General features: G+C 36.9%; 1 protein-coding gene across 4 annotated transcripts in view; it reads left to right on the top strand.

The window, feature by feature from the left end:
* RAB2A (RAB2A, member RAS oncogene family) overlaps nucleotides 1-17,254 on the top strand; it is a 92,013-nt gene that overhangs the window by 24,063 nt on the left and 50,696 nt on the right. For all 4 annotated transcript variants that reach the window (XM_077876853.1, XM_077876855.1, XM_077876854.1 and 1 more), the window contains exons 2-3: nucleotides 8,088-8,159; nucleotides 16,795-16,862. In XM_077876853.1, coding sequence (XP_077732979.1) covers nucleotides 8,088-8,159; nucleotides 16,795-16,862 — 140 coding nt within the window. The remainder of the gene's footprint in view (nucleotides 1-8,087; nucleotides 8,160-16,794; nucleotides 16,863-17,254) is intronic.

Genomic DNA, 17,254 nt, shown 5'->3' with positions numbered 1-17,254 from the left:
TTTATTAATTACAGTAGGAATTATTACAGATGAAGTCAACAAGCTTGGAAGACTAACAACATACTAGTCCCAGGAGGAGGAGGAATGAAAGATGAGTCTTCATTAGTGTATTGGTTTCCTAGGGCTGCTGTAACAAATGATCACAAACTTGTTTTAGGGCTTAAGACAACAAAAACTTCTCTTATATATAGTTCTGGGGACCAGAAGTCCAGAATCCAGGTATCTGCAGGGCGGCTGTCCCTCTGAAGGCTCCAAGGAGAATCCTTCCTTGCCTCTGGTAGCTTCTGGTGGCTCTGGGTGTTCCTTGGCTCATGACAGCATAACTCCGGTCTCTGCCTCTGTCTTCATGTACTCTTGTCACCTGTGTTATCTGTCTTTGTCTCCCCCTGCCTTTCTCTTATGACTACATTTGTCATTGGATTTAGGCCCCAGCCAAAATCCAGACTGAAATTATCTCAGAATCCTTAGTTATATCTGCAAAGATCCTTCTTCTACATAAGGTCACGTTCACAGGTTCTTAGGGGTTAGTCCTTGGACATATCTCCTTGGGGGCCATTCTTTAACCTTCTATAGTAAGGAACCAGATCAGTATCTAATTGAAATATTTGAAAGGATTGTTGTCTTAGATGTAAGGAAGGACAATGTATGGAGAACCAGTAGAGTAAAAACAACTCTGAGTCATTTTATTTATAAGAAAATTTTAGGTTTGTAAATATTATATATTTTCTTCAGTTAATTTTAGAAAAGATGTGTTTAAAATTTTGAACTCAAGATCAGATGGGTTTGGTTGGAGATTTGCACGTTAGCTGCATTCATCTTGAAGAATCCTCAACATTTTTATTAAAACTTTTGAATTTGTAAAATTTGAAATTTTTGCATTTGAGCTTTATGATATTCCTTTGAAGTAGGAATACTGTATTTTATTTTCTTTTTCCCAATTTAGAAATGTGGAAATGGAGCAGTTTCTATATCTAGTTTTTCCACGTTCACAGGTCATGAAATGATACAGATGGAATTGAACACCGGTGTTTCAACTGTAGAACACACCTTGTGTTCTTTCTAATATACTATGCTGATTTTTATTAATTTTCTGTTTAAAAAGAGCAGACTTTGTTTTTTCATTACGTTTCTCAATTTGGAAAATTAGTGCAAAGAAGAATAAAATTTTCTATATTTGCAAAATAAACTAATATTTTAGCCAGCTCACCACATCTCAATGATCTGTGTTGGAGGTCTTTCAGTTTTTTGGTATGACTTTAAAACATACAGTTCTTATGAAAAAAAAAACAATAGGACAGATTGGTGAACCAAGCCAGTTCTTTGAAAAGATCAGCAAAATTGATAAACTTTTAGCCAGATTCCTCAAAAGAGATCGCTCAAACAAACAAAATGAGAAAGATAAAATCTAGGTTCCTCAATGGGTTACTTTTAGTCATGAGATAGGTCACTCATTCATGGAACTTTTGTTGTATTTGGTGTTTGAGAGTCAAGTGTGGTAGATGAAGATATGCAGCCACAATTTCATGATAGTTGGACAAAACTCTACTTTGGTGGTTAAGAATTGGCTCTGGTACTTTTCATACCTTTGCTTTTTTTATTTTAAATAAAATCTGTATGTTTTATGATTTTAAAAATTACCTTGTAATGGTAGAAGTCAATTTGGGACTAAGAAAATAAACCTTAAGTAGAATACCTGGCACTTAAGCCATTGTTACTTGTGAAGGACACACTGCCTAAAAAAAAAAAAAAATCACTGGAGGGCTTATTAATTCGATTTTTGGGTCCAAGCAAAAAGTTCCTGAATCAGAATCTCTGGGGTGAGGCTTTAGGAATGCAGTTTAATGAGTATTACTTGTAATTGTTCGGCATTCATGTGGTATTTAGTTACTCAGGTCTCACCACAGTATTGTCTGAGCAGATGGTGATGTGGATCCAAAGTAAAAGAAAAAGCTAAAAAAACAATAAAAATTAAAAAAAAAAATAGAAAAAGCTGAGGTGACTTCATGGTAGGAACTCTAACAGTAGCGTTATTGAGTATACTAATTTGTATTAATCAAGAGTGAATAGCCAAAGCAATCTTGAGAAAGAACAGAGCTGGATGCTTCACTATACCTTCTGGTTTCAAACTGTGTTACTACAAAGCCGTAGTAATCAAAATGGTATAGTATTGGCATAAAAACAGACACAAAGATCAGTAGAACAGAATAGAGAGCCCAGATAAACCACACACATGGCAAACTCACTTATGACAAAGGAGCCACTTATGACAATGGGGGAAGGGGCAGTGTCTTTAATAAATGGTGTTAAGAAAACTGTACAGCCACATACAAAAAAAGCATGAAAGTGGACTACTATCTTACATCATACACAAAAATTCACTCAAAGTGGATTAAAGACCTGAATGTAAGACCTGAAACCATAAAACTTACAGAAAAAAACATAGGCAATAAGCTCCTGGGCATTGGTCTTGGTGATGAGCTTTGGATCCGACAGCAAAAGCAAAGCAGTGAAAGAAAGAAACAAGTGGGACTATGTCAAACCAAAAAGCTTCTACATAGCAAAAAGCCCACAGAGGTCAGTGGTTCATCAAAGGCTACCCAGATAGTGCTTTTAAGCACTGCATAATGCTGACAATTCAGTCAGAACCTCTGGGGTTGAGACCTAATAGGGATTTGGGGATTTTTTGGTAAAGATCAAAAACTTCTAATGGGTAGAAAGTGATTGGGAGCTACTTCACATAGAATGGTCAGGGAAGGAAGGCATCTGTGATGATGAGAAACCAGCCTTAGGAGTCTGTCTGCATGGAGAGATAGAAGAGGATGTTTGAAGGCCTTGGAGATTCCAGGTATAAAATGAAAACCAGTGGTAGAAGAATTGAGAGAGGTCACTTTTACGTTTGCTGTGTTTCTGCTTAATTCTGCTATTATATAAAACAAACATGTCTTTTTTCCCTCTCTTTCTGTGGCTTTAAATAGCATCTTATGATGACAGTTCTAATTTATATCTCCAACCTCAACATCTTTCCTGAAGTCTAAACTCATATATTTTGTTGCCTACCCAGCCTTACCACTGGGATGTCTAATAAATATCTAAAATCAAAATAATTAAAGTGAAATTGATAGTCTTTCCTGATCCACTTAAAATTTTCCCCATCCTCATTGATTGTTCCGTTTGATCAGGCAAAAATATTGGAGCCATTCTGAATGCAATTCTCTTTCTTTCAAAACCCACATCCACACTATCAACAAATTCTCTTGGCTCTGCTTCAGATTGCATATAGAATTCAATCATTTCAAACCCCTCCATTGCTACCGCTCTGGTCCAAGAGCCATTTCTTGCCTCATTGAGAAAGCCTTCTTAACCAACTGCTTATACTCTCATTGTAGCAGCCAGAATGATTATTTTAGAACTTAAGTCAAATTATATTACTCTTTTGCTCAAAACCTCCAATGAATCACCTACTTTATCACAAGTAAAATTTAAAATCCCTGTGGGGTCTATGTGATAAGGCCCTGTGATGTCTGCAACCTTACCTCTTTAGGGGCAAGGGCTCTCCCCTGCCTTCTGAGCTATGGCTGGATTTGGCCTCATGGCAGTTTCTCCAAACATCCCCTCACAGCTTTTCCTCTAGCTGTTTCCTTAGCCTAAAGTGCTCTTCTCTCAGTAATCCACTTGCCTCTTTCCTCACCTCTTCAAGTCTTTACTTAAATCTCCCCTTCCCAGTGAGAGACCACCTCATTTAAACACCACACTCTTTTTCCTTCCCCTCCTCCCAACATTCCAGGTCCCATATATTTGCTCAGCTTTTTCTCTGTACCTTAACACATTACACTCTACACTACTGTGTCCTCTTCATCCATCTGTACCCTCCACCTCCCCCAGTATATACACATATATACAAACATGCACATATATATATATATATATATATTTTTTTTTAAAGCTTTTTCATAGTCCCTTCTCACTCCAGAAGGGCAAGGGCCTTTATCTTATTGTTTACTGATATCCCAGTTTCTTAGCCTTAGAAAAAACATGGTACATCTTCAAATATTTCTAGAAAGTTTGAATTTTGGTATGCAATGAAAGTGCATGTTGTTAAACTGAAAATGAATAAAATGTACTTCTTTTAGGGAGTTTGAAGTATACATAGACATGGTAATAAGTGAAAGTAATTTTAATTGTAATAACAAACATTTCTTTAATTCTTTATTGAATTTTACTATGTACCAGATATTGCTGTAAGCACTTAATGTATTAAGTCATTTAATAATCCCAATAAACATCTGAAATAGGTATTATTATCCTATTTTTTATAGATTAGGAAAGTGAGGCACTGAGAAGATAACTAAGTTGAGGTTCTGTTGATGGTGATTGACAAGGCTGGGGTTGGAACCCAAGGAGTGTGGTATGTCTTTGGAGTCAGAAATCGTAACCGCTATGTTAATGCCATTCTTAAGCATTAAATGAGCTGACATGTGTAAATTGCTTAGAACAATACCTGGCACAAGAGTACCTTTATGTAAGTTTATCTGTTGTTGGGAATCATAAATTTTAAAGATTTCAGAGTTTTTGATCATTTAATAACATGAAAATACTCATTTGCCACTTAAACTATTCCTCATTCAATTATTTTTTTCTAAGTGTCTCCCCTCAGGAAAATCAACATATTTGACTGTCATTCTCTATGAAAATGAAGGATGAATCAGTTACAAGTCCTGCAAAATATGTAAATACTGGAGCACTGCTTGAATTCCATATAGTGCCATTGACGAGTGGGGATCTGATATTTAGGGTAATAAACAGCTGAAGAAGAGGAAAGATATGGAAGATGCCTTTAAAGAACTTATCTGATACAAAGGATTAAGAGAGACTCGTAGGAAAATTGGTGAAAGAAACCTTGGAAATTTTTGCCAATTTTATATTATAGAAAGGATAAATATTAAAGGATGTCCTACAAAGTGTGCAAATTACCAAAACCCTCTAACTTGAAAGATATTTTGTTTACCTATAGAAAGAAATGGAATCTTTAAGTGAAGAACCAAACAGCTAGCCTTTCTATATTTAACTAGCACTTGCTCAGAATAAGTGTTATTAGTATCACTAAAGCAATACATTCTTTTGTAAGATAAGAAAGATTTTTAGGCTCTCGTATCACTTAAATGATTTACCAGTCTGTTAGATGATTCTTGAGGTCTCTCAGTAATAAATACCTGATTTCTAATTAATTATTATTTTTTTCTATACCATATGGGAAAATTTTGGATGTTACAAATAGAAATGAAGAGAGGTGCCTAGATGGCTCAGTCGGTTAAGCATCTGCCTTGGGCTTCAGTCATGATCATGATTGCAATCATGATCATGATCAGGCCCTGCAGCTGGCTCCCTGCTCACTGGGAAGTCTGTTTCTCCCTCTCCCTCCACTCCTCTCCCCACTCGTGCTCTCCCTCTCTCTCTTGTTTGTTCATTCTCTCAAATAAATAAAAATCTTTAGAAAAAAAGACAAATGAAAGACACAGGAATCTTAAGTGCATGTTACTAAGTGAAGAAGCCAATCTGAAAAGGCTACATACTGTTAATTTCAGCTATTTGATGTTCTGGAAAAGGCAAAACTATGGAGACAGTAAAAAGATTAGTAGTTTGCCAGGGATTGGGGGCAAGAGAGGGACTAGTAAGAAGAGCATAGGGGATTTTAGGTCAGTGAAACTATTCTATATGATACCATCGTGGTAAATACATTATACATTTGTCAAAACCCATAGAATAAATAACAAGCATGAACCCTAATGTAAACTATGGACTTTGATAATTATGAGTCAGTGTAGGTTCGTGGATTATAGCAAGTATTGTGGCTCTGGTGAAAATAGTGATGATGGAAGAGGCTGTGCTCCTGTGGGGCAGGGAGTAGATGGGAACTTGCTGTACTTTCTGCTCAGTTTTGCTGTGAACCTAAAACTGCTCTTAAAGTCTGTTTTAAAAAGCTGGGCGGGGGGGTGGGGGGGCAGCTCAGCGTTTTAGCACCACCTTTGGCCTGCAGTGTGATCCTGGAGCCCCGGGATCAAGTCCCACATCGGGCTCCCTGCATGGAGCCTGCTTCTCCCTCCGCCTGTGTCTCTGCCTGTCTGGGTCTCGGTCTCTCATGAATAAATAAATAAAATATTTTTAAAAAATAAAAAGCTGGGGGGTGGAAGAGAGGTGCCTGGGTGGCTTGGTCAGTTAAGTGTACATTTCTTGATTTGGGCTCAGGTCCTGATCTCAGGATTTTGGAGCCTGTTTAAGATTCTCTCTCCCACGTCTTCTGCCCCTCCCCCTTTCCCTCTCTAGGGGGTAAAAAAACACAAAACCCTTGGGGCACCTGGCTGACTATTGGTAGAGCCTGTGGCTCTTGATCTTGGGGTCATGAGTTTGAGCCCCACATTGAGGGGTTGATTGTACTTAAAATATTTTTTAAAGCTTAAAAAAGAACCCTGAAAATTCATACTCAAATGTTCACTTATTTTGTACTCTTACACTTAAAAAATAATTTCCCATTCTATCCTGGATCTGAGAGTCTATTCAGAGGAGCTAGAAATATGATAAAATGAGTTTGGCTTTACACATTTTGTAATGTAAAAAAGAAATCATGAATAAAAGAAAAAAGAAAACTAAGGTCAAATGTTTTGAAATTCCAGTTTATTTTTAGTGAAAACATTCAGGAAACTGAACAAATAAAGTATTTTCCAAAACATAACCACATGCACACACATTTCTTCGAATTGTATAATGGGCATTTTGATAGTCTTTGTAACATTTGACACTAGGGCCCATCATTCAGCGAAATTCTTAACTGCCTTACCTCTGCCTTAAGACAGCAAGATATTCATCATACTTCTCTCATTGAGTTTATAATCTGGAAGACCTTGAACAGCTTAGTTTAAGTTTCACTTCTTCAGAAAAACCTTCTCCAGCCCTTCAGTCTAAATCAATCTTGTTACTCTCCTCATAGTACTCTCTTCTTTCAACTGGCAGTTACTATAATTATTTCAAGTTGCAGTTCGTATAGATTATTTGGCATTCATTCTGTTTAATTTCTCTGCCTGTACTCTACTATAAGGAAGGAAGCGTTCCACATGATTGTATCTTCAAGTCCCAAGTGCAGAGCACAGTTAGCATGCAGTAAAGCCTTTTGAGTGAAAGAATGAATGAAATGCAGGATGCTGTCAAGGAAGCCGACTTGGTCTAATGTGAAGATGAGGGCCTGAAAATGAGTAGGAAGATGCTGTGGTGTTCAGTAACCAGTTCTCAGAGGATGAGTAAGATAAATACAGAAAATTTGTCCTTAATTTAGGACTGTGGAAGTTATTCATGATATTAATGAAGTGAAATTAGGTGGCAGAGGGAAGGGATGCAGTTCAGATCAGAGTTGATCCTGGGGAGCCTGGGTGGCTCAATCAGTTAAGGCTCCTGGCATGGAGCCCCACACCTGGCTCCCTGCTCAGCAGGAGGTCTGCTTCTCCCTCTGCCCCTCACTTTGCCCCTCCTCCTGCTCAAGCACAAATAAATAAATAAATACATTTCTCTCCCCACCCCCTCAATAAATAAAATCTTTAAAAAAAAAAAAAAAAAAAGGAGTAGAGTTGATCCTGAAATGAATTAGCCAGAAGATAGAGCAAAGTAGATCCCACACATTTAACTGCCAGTTTGTTTGTTTGTAGGAAAGTAAGGTAAATTACAAAAAGAGATTACTTTGTTTTTAAGTATTCTCACTACTACACAAAAAACAAAGCGCTTGAGCTCTTAACTGCTGGAGTACTGTGGTAGGGGCTACTGGGAGGACCTGTTTGGTTGTCTCGCAGGAGTTCCTGCCAGTTTTACCTTTCAGATTAAAATGTCAAATGAATAACAAAGGATGAAAAGGTGTTTTAGATTGTCAAACACCTTCCACCTAAATCATCAATCTTGTGATTTCTCAAGAAATTCGAGCACCGAGAAATTCTGGTAGACTGTTCACAGAGCACCAGAAACGCTAGCTGCCTCTTTCCTAGGTACTTTGTAAAGTGTTTCTTAATTATTGTGAGTTATGTCTCATTATTTTTTTTTCTAACTTTCAGGTGTTGGTAAATCATGCTTATTGCTACAGTTTACAGACAAGAGGTTTCAGCCAGTGCATGACCTGACTATCGGTAAGTTTTATACAAGAGATGAGAAACCTTCAGAAGTTTTGTGTAGTAGAAATGGAATGTGCTAACGGGGGTCCATTCTATTCCAGATGGGTCGGAAAGAATCAGTGAAACTAAATTTGTTACTGAGTTTAGTGTCACCACTTTTTAAAAATAAAAATATATGAGTATGGTAAAAATATTATCCAACTTTGTAAAAGTGGTCAGAAAATGGGAAAGAAGTCATAAATATTTAGGATTTTGATTGTACTTAATTATTAAATAAATGATTGCCAAACAATATAGCATAGGGACAAGAGCAGAGACTTGGGACCACCTTGCCAGAGTTCAAATCAAGGCTGTGCCACTAACTAGCTGGGTAAGCTGCTTTACCACTCCATGCCTCAGTTTATCTGTAAAATGAAAATAATAGTGGTACAATCTCACAAAGTTATTGTGAGCAATAAATGAGTTAATAACTGTGAAACATTGGAACAGTGCCTGGCCACATGGTAGATGCTTTAGGTTTATGTATAATTACCAATTGAGGAAAAACTGCCAGCAGCCATTTTTAGTGTCCTATGTTGCAGAGAATAAACGAGACAGTTACTAGTCACTGTTAGACTGAAATCTACTTGGATTTCACCACTGATAGCTTGGTGTATCAGGTCTCAACCAGTGACTGCTTATTTTCTACAGATATCTTTATTTTTTTTTTAAGTTTAAATTCCGTTAGCCCACTATAGATACCTTTCAATCATCATTAATAGCAAGTTGATTCTCATGTCCTGTGTATTTTTAAAATACCAAATCAGAGAGTTTGTTAATCAAATGATTAAATGAATTAATAGTTTTTGGCCAAGCAACATATACTTTGTGGATATATTGAAATCTTTTCCCAAGTAGCTACTGTCATTGAGAATATTCAGATTCTAATTTTTATAGTTTTAAGTGATACAGTAATGAAGGATTAAACAGGTACTACTGTTTCATGCTGGTCCTCATTCATAGTTTAACTTTGGTGAGTTCAATTTTGTGTAGGATCTGCTCTTTGCCCAGATGCTCTAAACCTTGGGGCTGTCTCTTTGGCCTGCCTCAGTCCTGAAACAACTAGCCACATGGTTGGTTTTAGGATAGGGAACTAAACAAAAGTGTCTCCCTTTTCATGAAGCTTCGTATACATTTCTAAGGTGTTATGGCACAGGTAATAGATGGGCCTAAGCGTGCTGTCAGAAATTGGCAAGGCTTATCCTTGTAGAGAGAGGGAAGGAGATGGACCAAAGGAAGTTGTTTGAAACTGTAACTCAGCTGTACCAGCTGCCTTCCCCCTGGGTTTGCTGGTGGGTGGCTCTGGGAGGTAGGAGGCTGAAAGCAAAAGAATGCCAAGTGTTCTCTTTTCTCTGTCTGCCTGGATTAACTGTACATCTTCCAAGACTCTAGCCCCAACTCTGGTGGTGACAGGCCAACCAATGGTCTGACTCCTAAGCTCTCCTAACTTCACTTTCTCTCTTTGTCGCCCCAGCTTCGGGATGGTAGCACTTGCCTGCTGCTGCTAATATCTCAGCTTCATTACCATCCCATCTTTGAACTTCTTGGCTCACTCTTTCCTGTAGCTAACTCCCTACATTAAATTCTCTCTGTTTTAAATATTTAAATATAGTTTCTGGTTTTTCTGGTTGGACCCTGACTTCTGTACTTTACGATACCCATCACAACTATTTATTTTTCAGGTTATTAGCACATATTTGTTTTAAAGGAACATTGGAATGTTTGGTGAAATAGGTGTAAGACAGTACCTTGATTCTGCTGCATACTTTCTTTGCCTGATGAATAGAGCAAGGTGAAAAGGCTGAGGTAGGGCCATGATTAGGAAGTATTAAACGGTGGAACAGAGGAAGTAAAAGATGAGGATGAGCCTATGAAATAATCCGTACCCTTTGACTGCTATCTCAGTGAGAATTGTTAACAATAGGAATCAAAGAAGCAGTTTACAAATGGCTTCTGGGTCCAGTTACACTGAAGGTCTAGACTAGAACCTTGCTACTCAGAGGGTGTGTTCAAGCACTGTCCCACTGACCAGCAGCATCAGTATTCTGTGGGAGCTTGTTAAAGAGTCTACTGAGTCAGATTTTGCATTAGAGCAATGGCTTGTAAATATTGATTACCCACCTAGGAATATGTTTTGTATTGTTGATTTGTGCGTGCATGTGAGCACACCTCCCACACACATCCTAGCCTTTCCACTGCTTTACTTCCTCTCCTCCTGTGATCTTGCTTCCCCTCAACTCAGCTCCTCACTCCCATAGTCAAACCTGGTCATTACCAGTGTCTGGAGGTACTCCAGCGTCTTAGTTTCATACATCTAGCCATTTAACTGTTCTGTCCTCCTTCTAGCTCACACCCTCAAGTTGCTAACAATAATGATTTATCTGCTCCATCAGTCCTATAATCCACTGATCCTGCTGTCCTGCTCTCACCTCTCAGGTGGTGGAAATATCCCTCCTTACCCAGTTTTAACTCTAACCACTGTAATTGTGTCGTTATAATCACCCTTGCATGCACCCTCAGTCCTCCTCCTCTCCTTTGCTTCATCACGGTCTCACGGCTAACCGACAGGTTAAATCCAACTACCTACTCTGTCCTGCTTGGAAAAAAAACCCCACAAAACCATGCTAACTAATCTCATAATTTCTTAGACACAGGGCACCTGGGTGGCTCAGTGGTTGAGTGTTTGCCTTTGGCTCAGTTTGGGATCCTGGGAGCCTGCTTCTCCCTCTGCCTATGTCTCTGCCTCTCTCTCTGGGTCACTCATGAATAAATAAATAAAATCTTTAAAAAAAAATTTCTTAGATACTGAATTCTAACTGCTTGACAATTGCACTTTATTTCCAGTTCATTCATTCTCCACTTTCCTGCCCAACTGTTATGCCTTCTTGCACTTTAAGCATGCACCACCTCTCCTATCTTCACTCTGTGATAATCTCGATGTGTATTTCAAAATAGAGGCAAGCAGAAGAGCATTTTCACAGGTTTCCATCAGCGCACAGGCCCACCTACTTGCATTGCGCCCATAAACTCTGCCTTCTCCCTGCTACCGTAGATGAACTGAGAGTTGTTTGCCATGGCCTACTCAAGAACAGTGCTTCAGCACTTCTTTTTTCCTCCCACACATTACTCATTTTTCCTGGGGTTGTCATTTTTCACGATTTATCTGTTCCAGCTTCCAATCTTTTTATTTCCTTTAAGCAAATGTCTTCAGAAAGAATTGTTCATATTTTCTATCTCTGGTTTTTCCCCTCCCCTCATTCTTTTTTGAATTTACTCCAGTTAGGCTCTCTCCTCCCCATGTGTACATATCCAGCTGCTTCTGCAATATCTCCTTTCTCTTAGATGCCTGTTAGGCATCTCAAACTTAACTTGATCCAAATAGCTCCTGATTTTTTTTTTCTTCCTAGATCTTCACAAGTGTACCTGTATGCACTTGCACACCTTCATACCCATCCCCTTGCTTGGATTTTTTTTTCTCAATTTTTTATTCAGGCGATTATAAGTGAATATTGTCTCTCACCAGTATGAAGGTACAGTGTTTTGTTCAGTGCTGTATCTCCAGTGCCTAGCACATATAAAGACTCTGTAAATGTTTTCTAAATTAATATTACTATCCATGTGGGGAGAAAGCTTCATAAAGTAACATTAAACAGTACAGTGCTTGATGCACACATTTGTTTAATGCTGTTTAATTACACTGTGTAGAGATAATTCTAGTTACAGCCCAATAATTCCCACTACATTTATTTGACTACCTACTAATGGACAATTCAACAAACACCATTTATATGTTCATACCACCTTCCTAACTATTTCCCCCATGTCCTTACACTAGTCATCCTGTAAGAAATGACTGTGAAGAGTCATTGGAGGGAAAAGGTGGTAAAATTGAAGCATCATTTCTTGTATCTGCATTCCCACAAATAAATTAAAAACACACCTCATTTATTTGGGATTCAGTTTTCTGAGATAACTCGAGTTAGTTAGAATAACATGGCCAAGAACTAGGAAGTTAGCTTAAGAGACCTGTGAACATCTGATTTAGATCTCACAAAGTCAATATTACCTGAATAATAAAATGTAAATGATGGGGTGTGGTTATTTTGAAAACATTGTTAAAAATCCAGAGAAAGTTATATTCTCTGTATGACTTGCCTTTGGCCCTCCTGCATCCACAGGTGTGTATGTCGCCTTCTAGAACTTTAAAATGTATTCATAAACACACAAAGCTGTTCTGATCTGCACTCCCTCCACCTGCGTACTAAACCAAGTACCCGTTTCTGCTCATCCTTGCCCTTCATTGCTGATTCTAGAATTTTACTCTTTGTGAAATGGAGAGAGAAAAGTGGTTATCTTGCTTTGCAATTTCTGAATTTGTAGTGAGACTGAGCATTTTTAACATGTTTAAGAACTACTGTGTGTCTTTTCTCTTTGGATTATCTGTTTTTATCTTTTTGCCTCTTCTAATACCAGTTTGTTTTTTGTTCTTTTGGTCAGATACATTGATGTTTTTCTTCATGGCTTTCAGACCTTACTATGGAAGGCTCCCTAAAACAAAAATTATATAATGTTCTTTTAAATATTCTTCGAATACTATAAATTTGTACCCTATCTGGTATATGGCCATGTATATAATTTTCTTTGTGTATAATGTGTGGCCCCATGCCACTCATTAATTAAATAAGCCATCTTTCTTTCCTGTTTGAACTATTACCTTTGCATATGCTACATCTGCATATGTAAGCAAGTCTGGGTACTCTCAATCTCTTCCATTTATGTTTTGGGGTTTTTATTCCTCTATTTCATGAGAAAATATCACATGCTATTTTTTTTAATCACACTGCTATTTTTAGTAACTGTGTAGTATACTTAATATGTGATTGACATTTTCCTTTTCTAGGTTTTCTTGATCAGTATCATGAATTTTTTCTTCCAAATGACATTTAATCTCAGTTTGCCAAATCACAAAATTTTTAGTAAGGCTTTTTTAAAGTTTGAGAACTTTATGAAATTTATGGGTTAATTCGAAGACAATTTATATTTTTAGTATATTAAGGTCATCTATTTATATACATATGTATTTTCATTTTTACAACTTTTTAAATGCTTTTTGGTAAAGTTTTACAATTTTCTTCATACAGGTCTTTTTTAAAGTTTATTTTGATATTTAATAGATTTTGTTACTATTATGGATAGGAGTTTTTTTTCACCATTATTTTTAATTATTTTGCATGCTGTGAGTAGACTGATCTTATCTGTAAGTCATAATTTTTTCCTTAGCTGATATTTGTACCTTTTAGTTTTGTTTTTGTAATTTATGATCAAAATCTCTAGAGTAGTTTACAAGTCAAGGGCATTATAATCATTTTCTCTATAATTTGAATTCTTTTAGTATTTTTAAGTATGGCATGTACTACTCATTTTTCATAGAAAATTGGGGAAATTACTCTTTAATATTTAGTTTTCCCCCCTTATTTCTAGAATTAGGGGAATAAAGCCTTCTTCCCTCAAGTCTCTGTTGTGAGCCTCCATGACATCTAGGTGCCCAAACAAGTCCGAATGTTCTCCTCTGCTCTACCTCTGCTCTCTGCTTTGGCAGCCCCACAGTCACCAGGCTCTGATAAGTGGCCCTTTCTCAAACAGGCTGTCATCTTTAGTTATGTGAGTGGTGGTTTAGAAATGTTGGTGTACAGTATGGAATGATAAAATAGTTCACACATACTGAGTACTTCCTGTACACCAAGCACTCTTGTATTTTGTATGTAATAACCCTTTTAATCTTGAAAAAAAGTCTTAAGAGAATGGATGTCATTGATACCATTTTACAGATAAGAAAACTATGACACAGAAGAGATTTAACAATTTGCCCATGGTCCCACAGTTAGTAGGTATTGATCATTAAATGCTCAACAAATGGTTGTTCTGCAAGGTTTCAGGTTCTTACTGTATAAGGATGATAATGATCTAGAGAGAGTTAAAAAGTGTATGTATTTGCATTCAGAGTATTTTGTTCTGGAAGGTTGCAAGTGAATAACATATCTGAAAAAATCAGCTTTGCTCCCTAACAATGTCAGGTAAATGAGGCCTTCTTATATTTGGCTCCACAGACAATTTCTCTGGCAGCCAAATTGGCTGTTAATTGAAAATATATCTGGGAAGAGAGCCTCAAGGGCATAGGAGATGATGGTTTATCCCTTGAAAAAAAGATAGGGAAGTCGTTCTAAATGGGATTCTCAAGCATACATACATACTTAAGTTGCAAAAGATTAAAATTTTTTAATAATGCAGGAGAAAAAGGTTTTTAGGTTTTTTGTGTTACCCAGCCTCACAGGACATTTAGGTTTCAATGTTTTCTTTTGCCACATAGTCTACAAAGGTAAAACCTGCATTGAGCCCAGTTACAAGTAACTAAATTAGAAAGAGTTATGGTTCTAGAGCTGAAATTAGATTCTGTTTTTGTTTCATTTCAAAAAACCTTTATTACTTTGAATAAAGAGATAAATGTACCAAATGCAAATGTGGCTAGGCTAACCAAAGGAAAGATACATACTTGGAGTTTTATATAGAACCTGCAGAAGAGGGAAGCCTTGGACTTGGGAGTAGGCAGGAATGAAGCATTCTGAGGCTCCAGGAAGCAGGAGCTGTCCTGAAACAGCAGAGCTGTTCTGAGCCTTTTATCTGCTGGGACAGAATAGAATGCATACAGGTCCCTCTTCGTATCTGTGTCTCTCTCTGCACAAGATGACAGTTTCTTAGAAGAGGCATCTGCTTGCCCTTGCTTGCCTTGCCTGTCTAGCCTTGGTATCAGTCCAAGGGTCTTTTTCTAGTTTTTAGTTGTTTTTTGTCAAATTTGACATTACGCATCCAGTTGAAGAAATCTTTAATCCCAGTGAACAGTGCAGCATTTTTGGATTGTGGTTAAAAGCCCACCCATGACAATGAAAGAAAAAACAGGATTTCTGTCTCTGATTTGTGGCTAGAAGTAATAGAGTCATGAAAGGCTCCCACTTAGTGAAATATTTAGCTATCTAGAATTTTGTACATTAGTACATCCCTTTTAAATACTGACACTTCAAAGAACATTTGTATAATATTTAATTACTGGTTCCATGTCATTAATGGTAAGCTGGTGGGTGGTTGTTTTGTGTTTTTCCTACCTGGTGGCGCAGAATACATGTGAATATATATGTATGTATATATTTATATGTATTTGTAATGAATACATAAGTAGATGTGAAAATGGTTTTATATGGCATAATTTTGCATTTTTCATTCTAGTACATCATGACTGCTGGGTCTCCAGCTTTTCTTTATTTCTGAATCTGAGAAACATACCATTAGTTTTTTGGTATTGACTATGTCCCTAGGATGGAATCAGTATTTAAAATGTAGAGTAAAACCTTGAGGTTACATATCATGAAAGGACAAATTACCTGTGTTTCTGATCCTCCAGATCCTGGTTGGGGAATTATAGGAGATGCTGAAATGGAATTCTGACACTGGGCAGTATGCCCTTCCCTGGGCAACTAGAAGCTGTTTTGCTGCCAGGGTGACATCTGGTTTCTGAGGACCATGTGTGTCTTCCCTTCACCCTGACTCTGATCTAAATACTGATAGAGCACACTCCAAGCAGTAATGACTTGGTGTAATATAAGTGATAGACTTCTTTCAGAGTCTCCTTCACAGCTGTGTGCTGTTCTGAAATTATCCCCTTTTTTTTTCCTCCTGTTTTGATGATTTCCTGTGTGCTTTCAAAAAAAGATGATAAATGAAGGGAAAAAGCTCAAGTAGTTAACTTATAAGTGTAAAGTGTACTCTCTTTGACCTGCAATTCTTTTTCCTGTAATTTGCCTAAAATCATAATCGTTAGCTGAAAATGTATGCAGAAAGTTCATTTCAGTTTTAACTAACAGTGAAAATTTGGGAATGACCTGAATTTGTAGAAATAGAGTACCAACTAAGTAAAGTTGGCTAATTATGCAGCCATCAGAAATAATGGCATCGTTTTATATATTTATTGGTTTGTAATGAGATTTGTGATGTAGAATAATGTTTATGTTACTGACTGAAAAGCAAATTGCAGAACAACATTTATATGCTTCCATTTATGTAAATTGGTACTTCTGTGTTTCTACACAGAATATGCTACCTATGGAGTAATGTCTGGAAGTATGTTTGAACAATGGTTATCTCTCTAGTGGGTAGATTTGGAGATTTCTTTTCTAATTGATAATCCACGCTGGGAACCAAAACTATGATTTCAAAGTACATTTGCCCCTTTCAGTGATTTTTAAAATATCATATTAATAGTTTTTAAGGTATTTTATTATCTCATTTCTAGTTGTTTTTATATTATTAAGCCTGTGAAACAGGAAGACCACAGTTTGTTTTTTAACTATACTAGACTTGAATATCTTAATATTTTGTGTCTTCAGCTTATGCCTTTTAGTACCTCTGCCTTAGATTATATATATGTTGTCTAGTGGTAAGAGCTATATTTGTTAAAGTTCATCTGTGTATCATCTGGTGTAGTATGTCCTGGAAATAGATCCTTAAATGTGAAATACAGTTCCTCTTGTTTGTGTAACAAATCATTTTTTTGTCTGTTTAGGTGTAGAGTTTGGTGCTCGAATGATAACTATTGATGGGAAACAGATAAAACTTCAGATATGGGATACGGTGAGTATAATGAATACACTGTATGCCCTCAATAAAGTTGTTTTATGAAAGTGCAGTATATGTTTTGTTTTGTTTTAATGTCATTCTATGCCTATTACGGTTTGTTGGATACAAATACCCTTACAGCCATGAGATGAAATGTGGTGCCAGAAAAGATTAGGTTTTCTTTCGCAGTGTTTTCACCAGGTAGACCGCAGGTGTTGGTTGTTAGTGAAACATATCTGAACAAATGCTCAGGCTATTCGTCTAAATGGAAATGTGCTAAACTGTGTTTTTAAGAAAATAGCATATCTAAAGTACACATACAAGGTAAAATATGAAAGTAAACACCATTGAGTCACTTGATCTGAAAGTTTATTAATTTTAAAAGTTTGATTTAAAAATAAAAGCTT

The sequence above is a fragment of the Canis aureus genome, chromosome 28 (assembly GCF_053574225.1).
Source record: "Canis aureus isolate CA01 chromosome 28, VMU_Caureus_v.1.0, whole genome shotgun sequence".
NCBI classification, from domain to species: domain Eukaryota; kingdom Metazoa; phylum Chordata; class Mammalia; order Carnivora; family Canidae; genus Canis; species Canis aureus.
The sequence above is the reverse complement of the archived record's forward strand: the minus strand, read 5'-3'. Positions and strand labels throughout refer to the sequence as shown.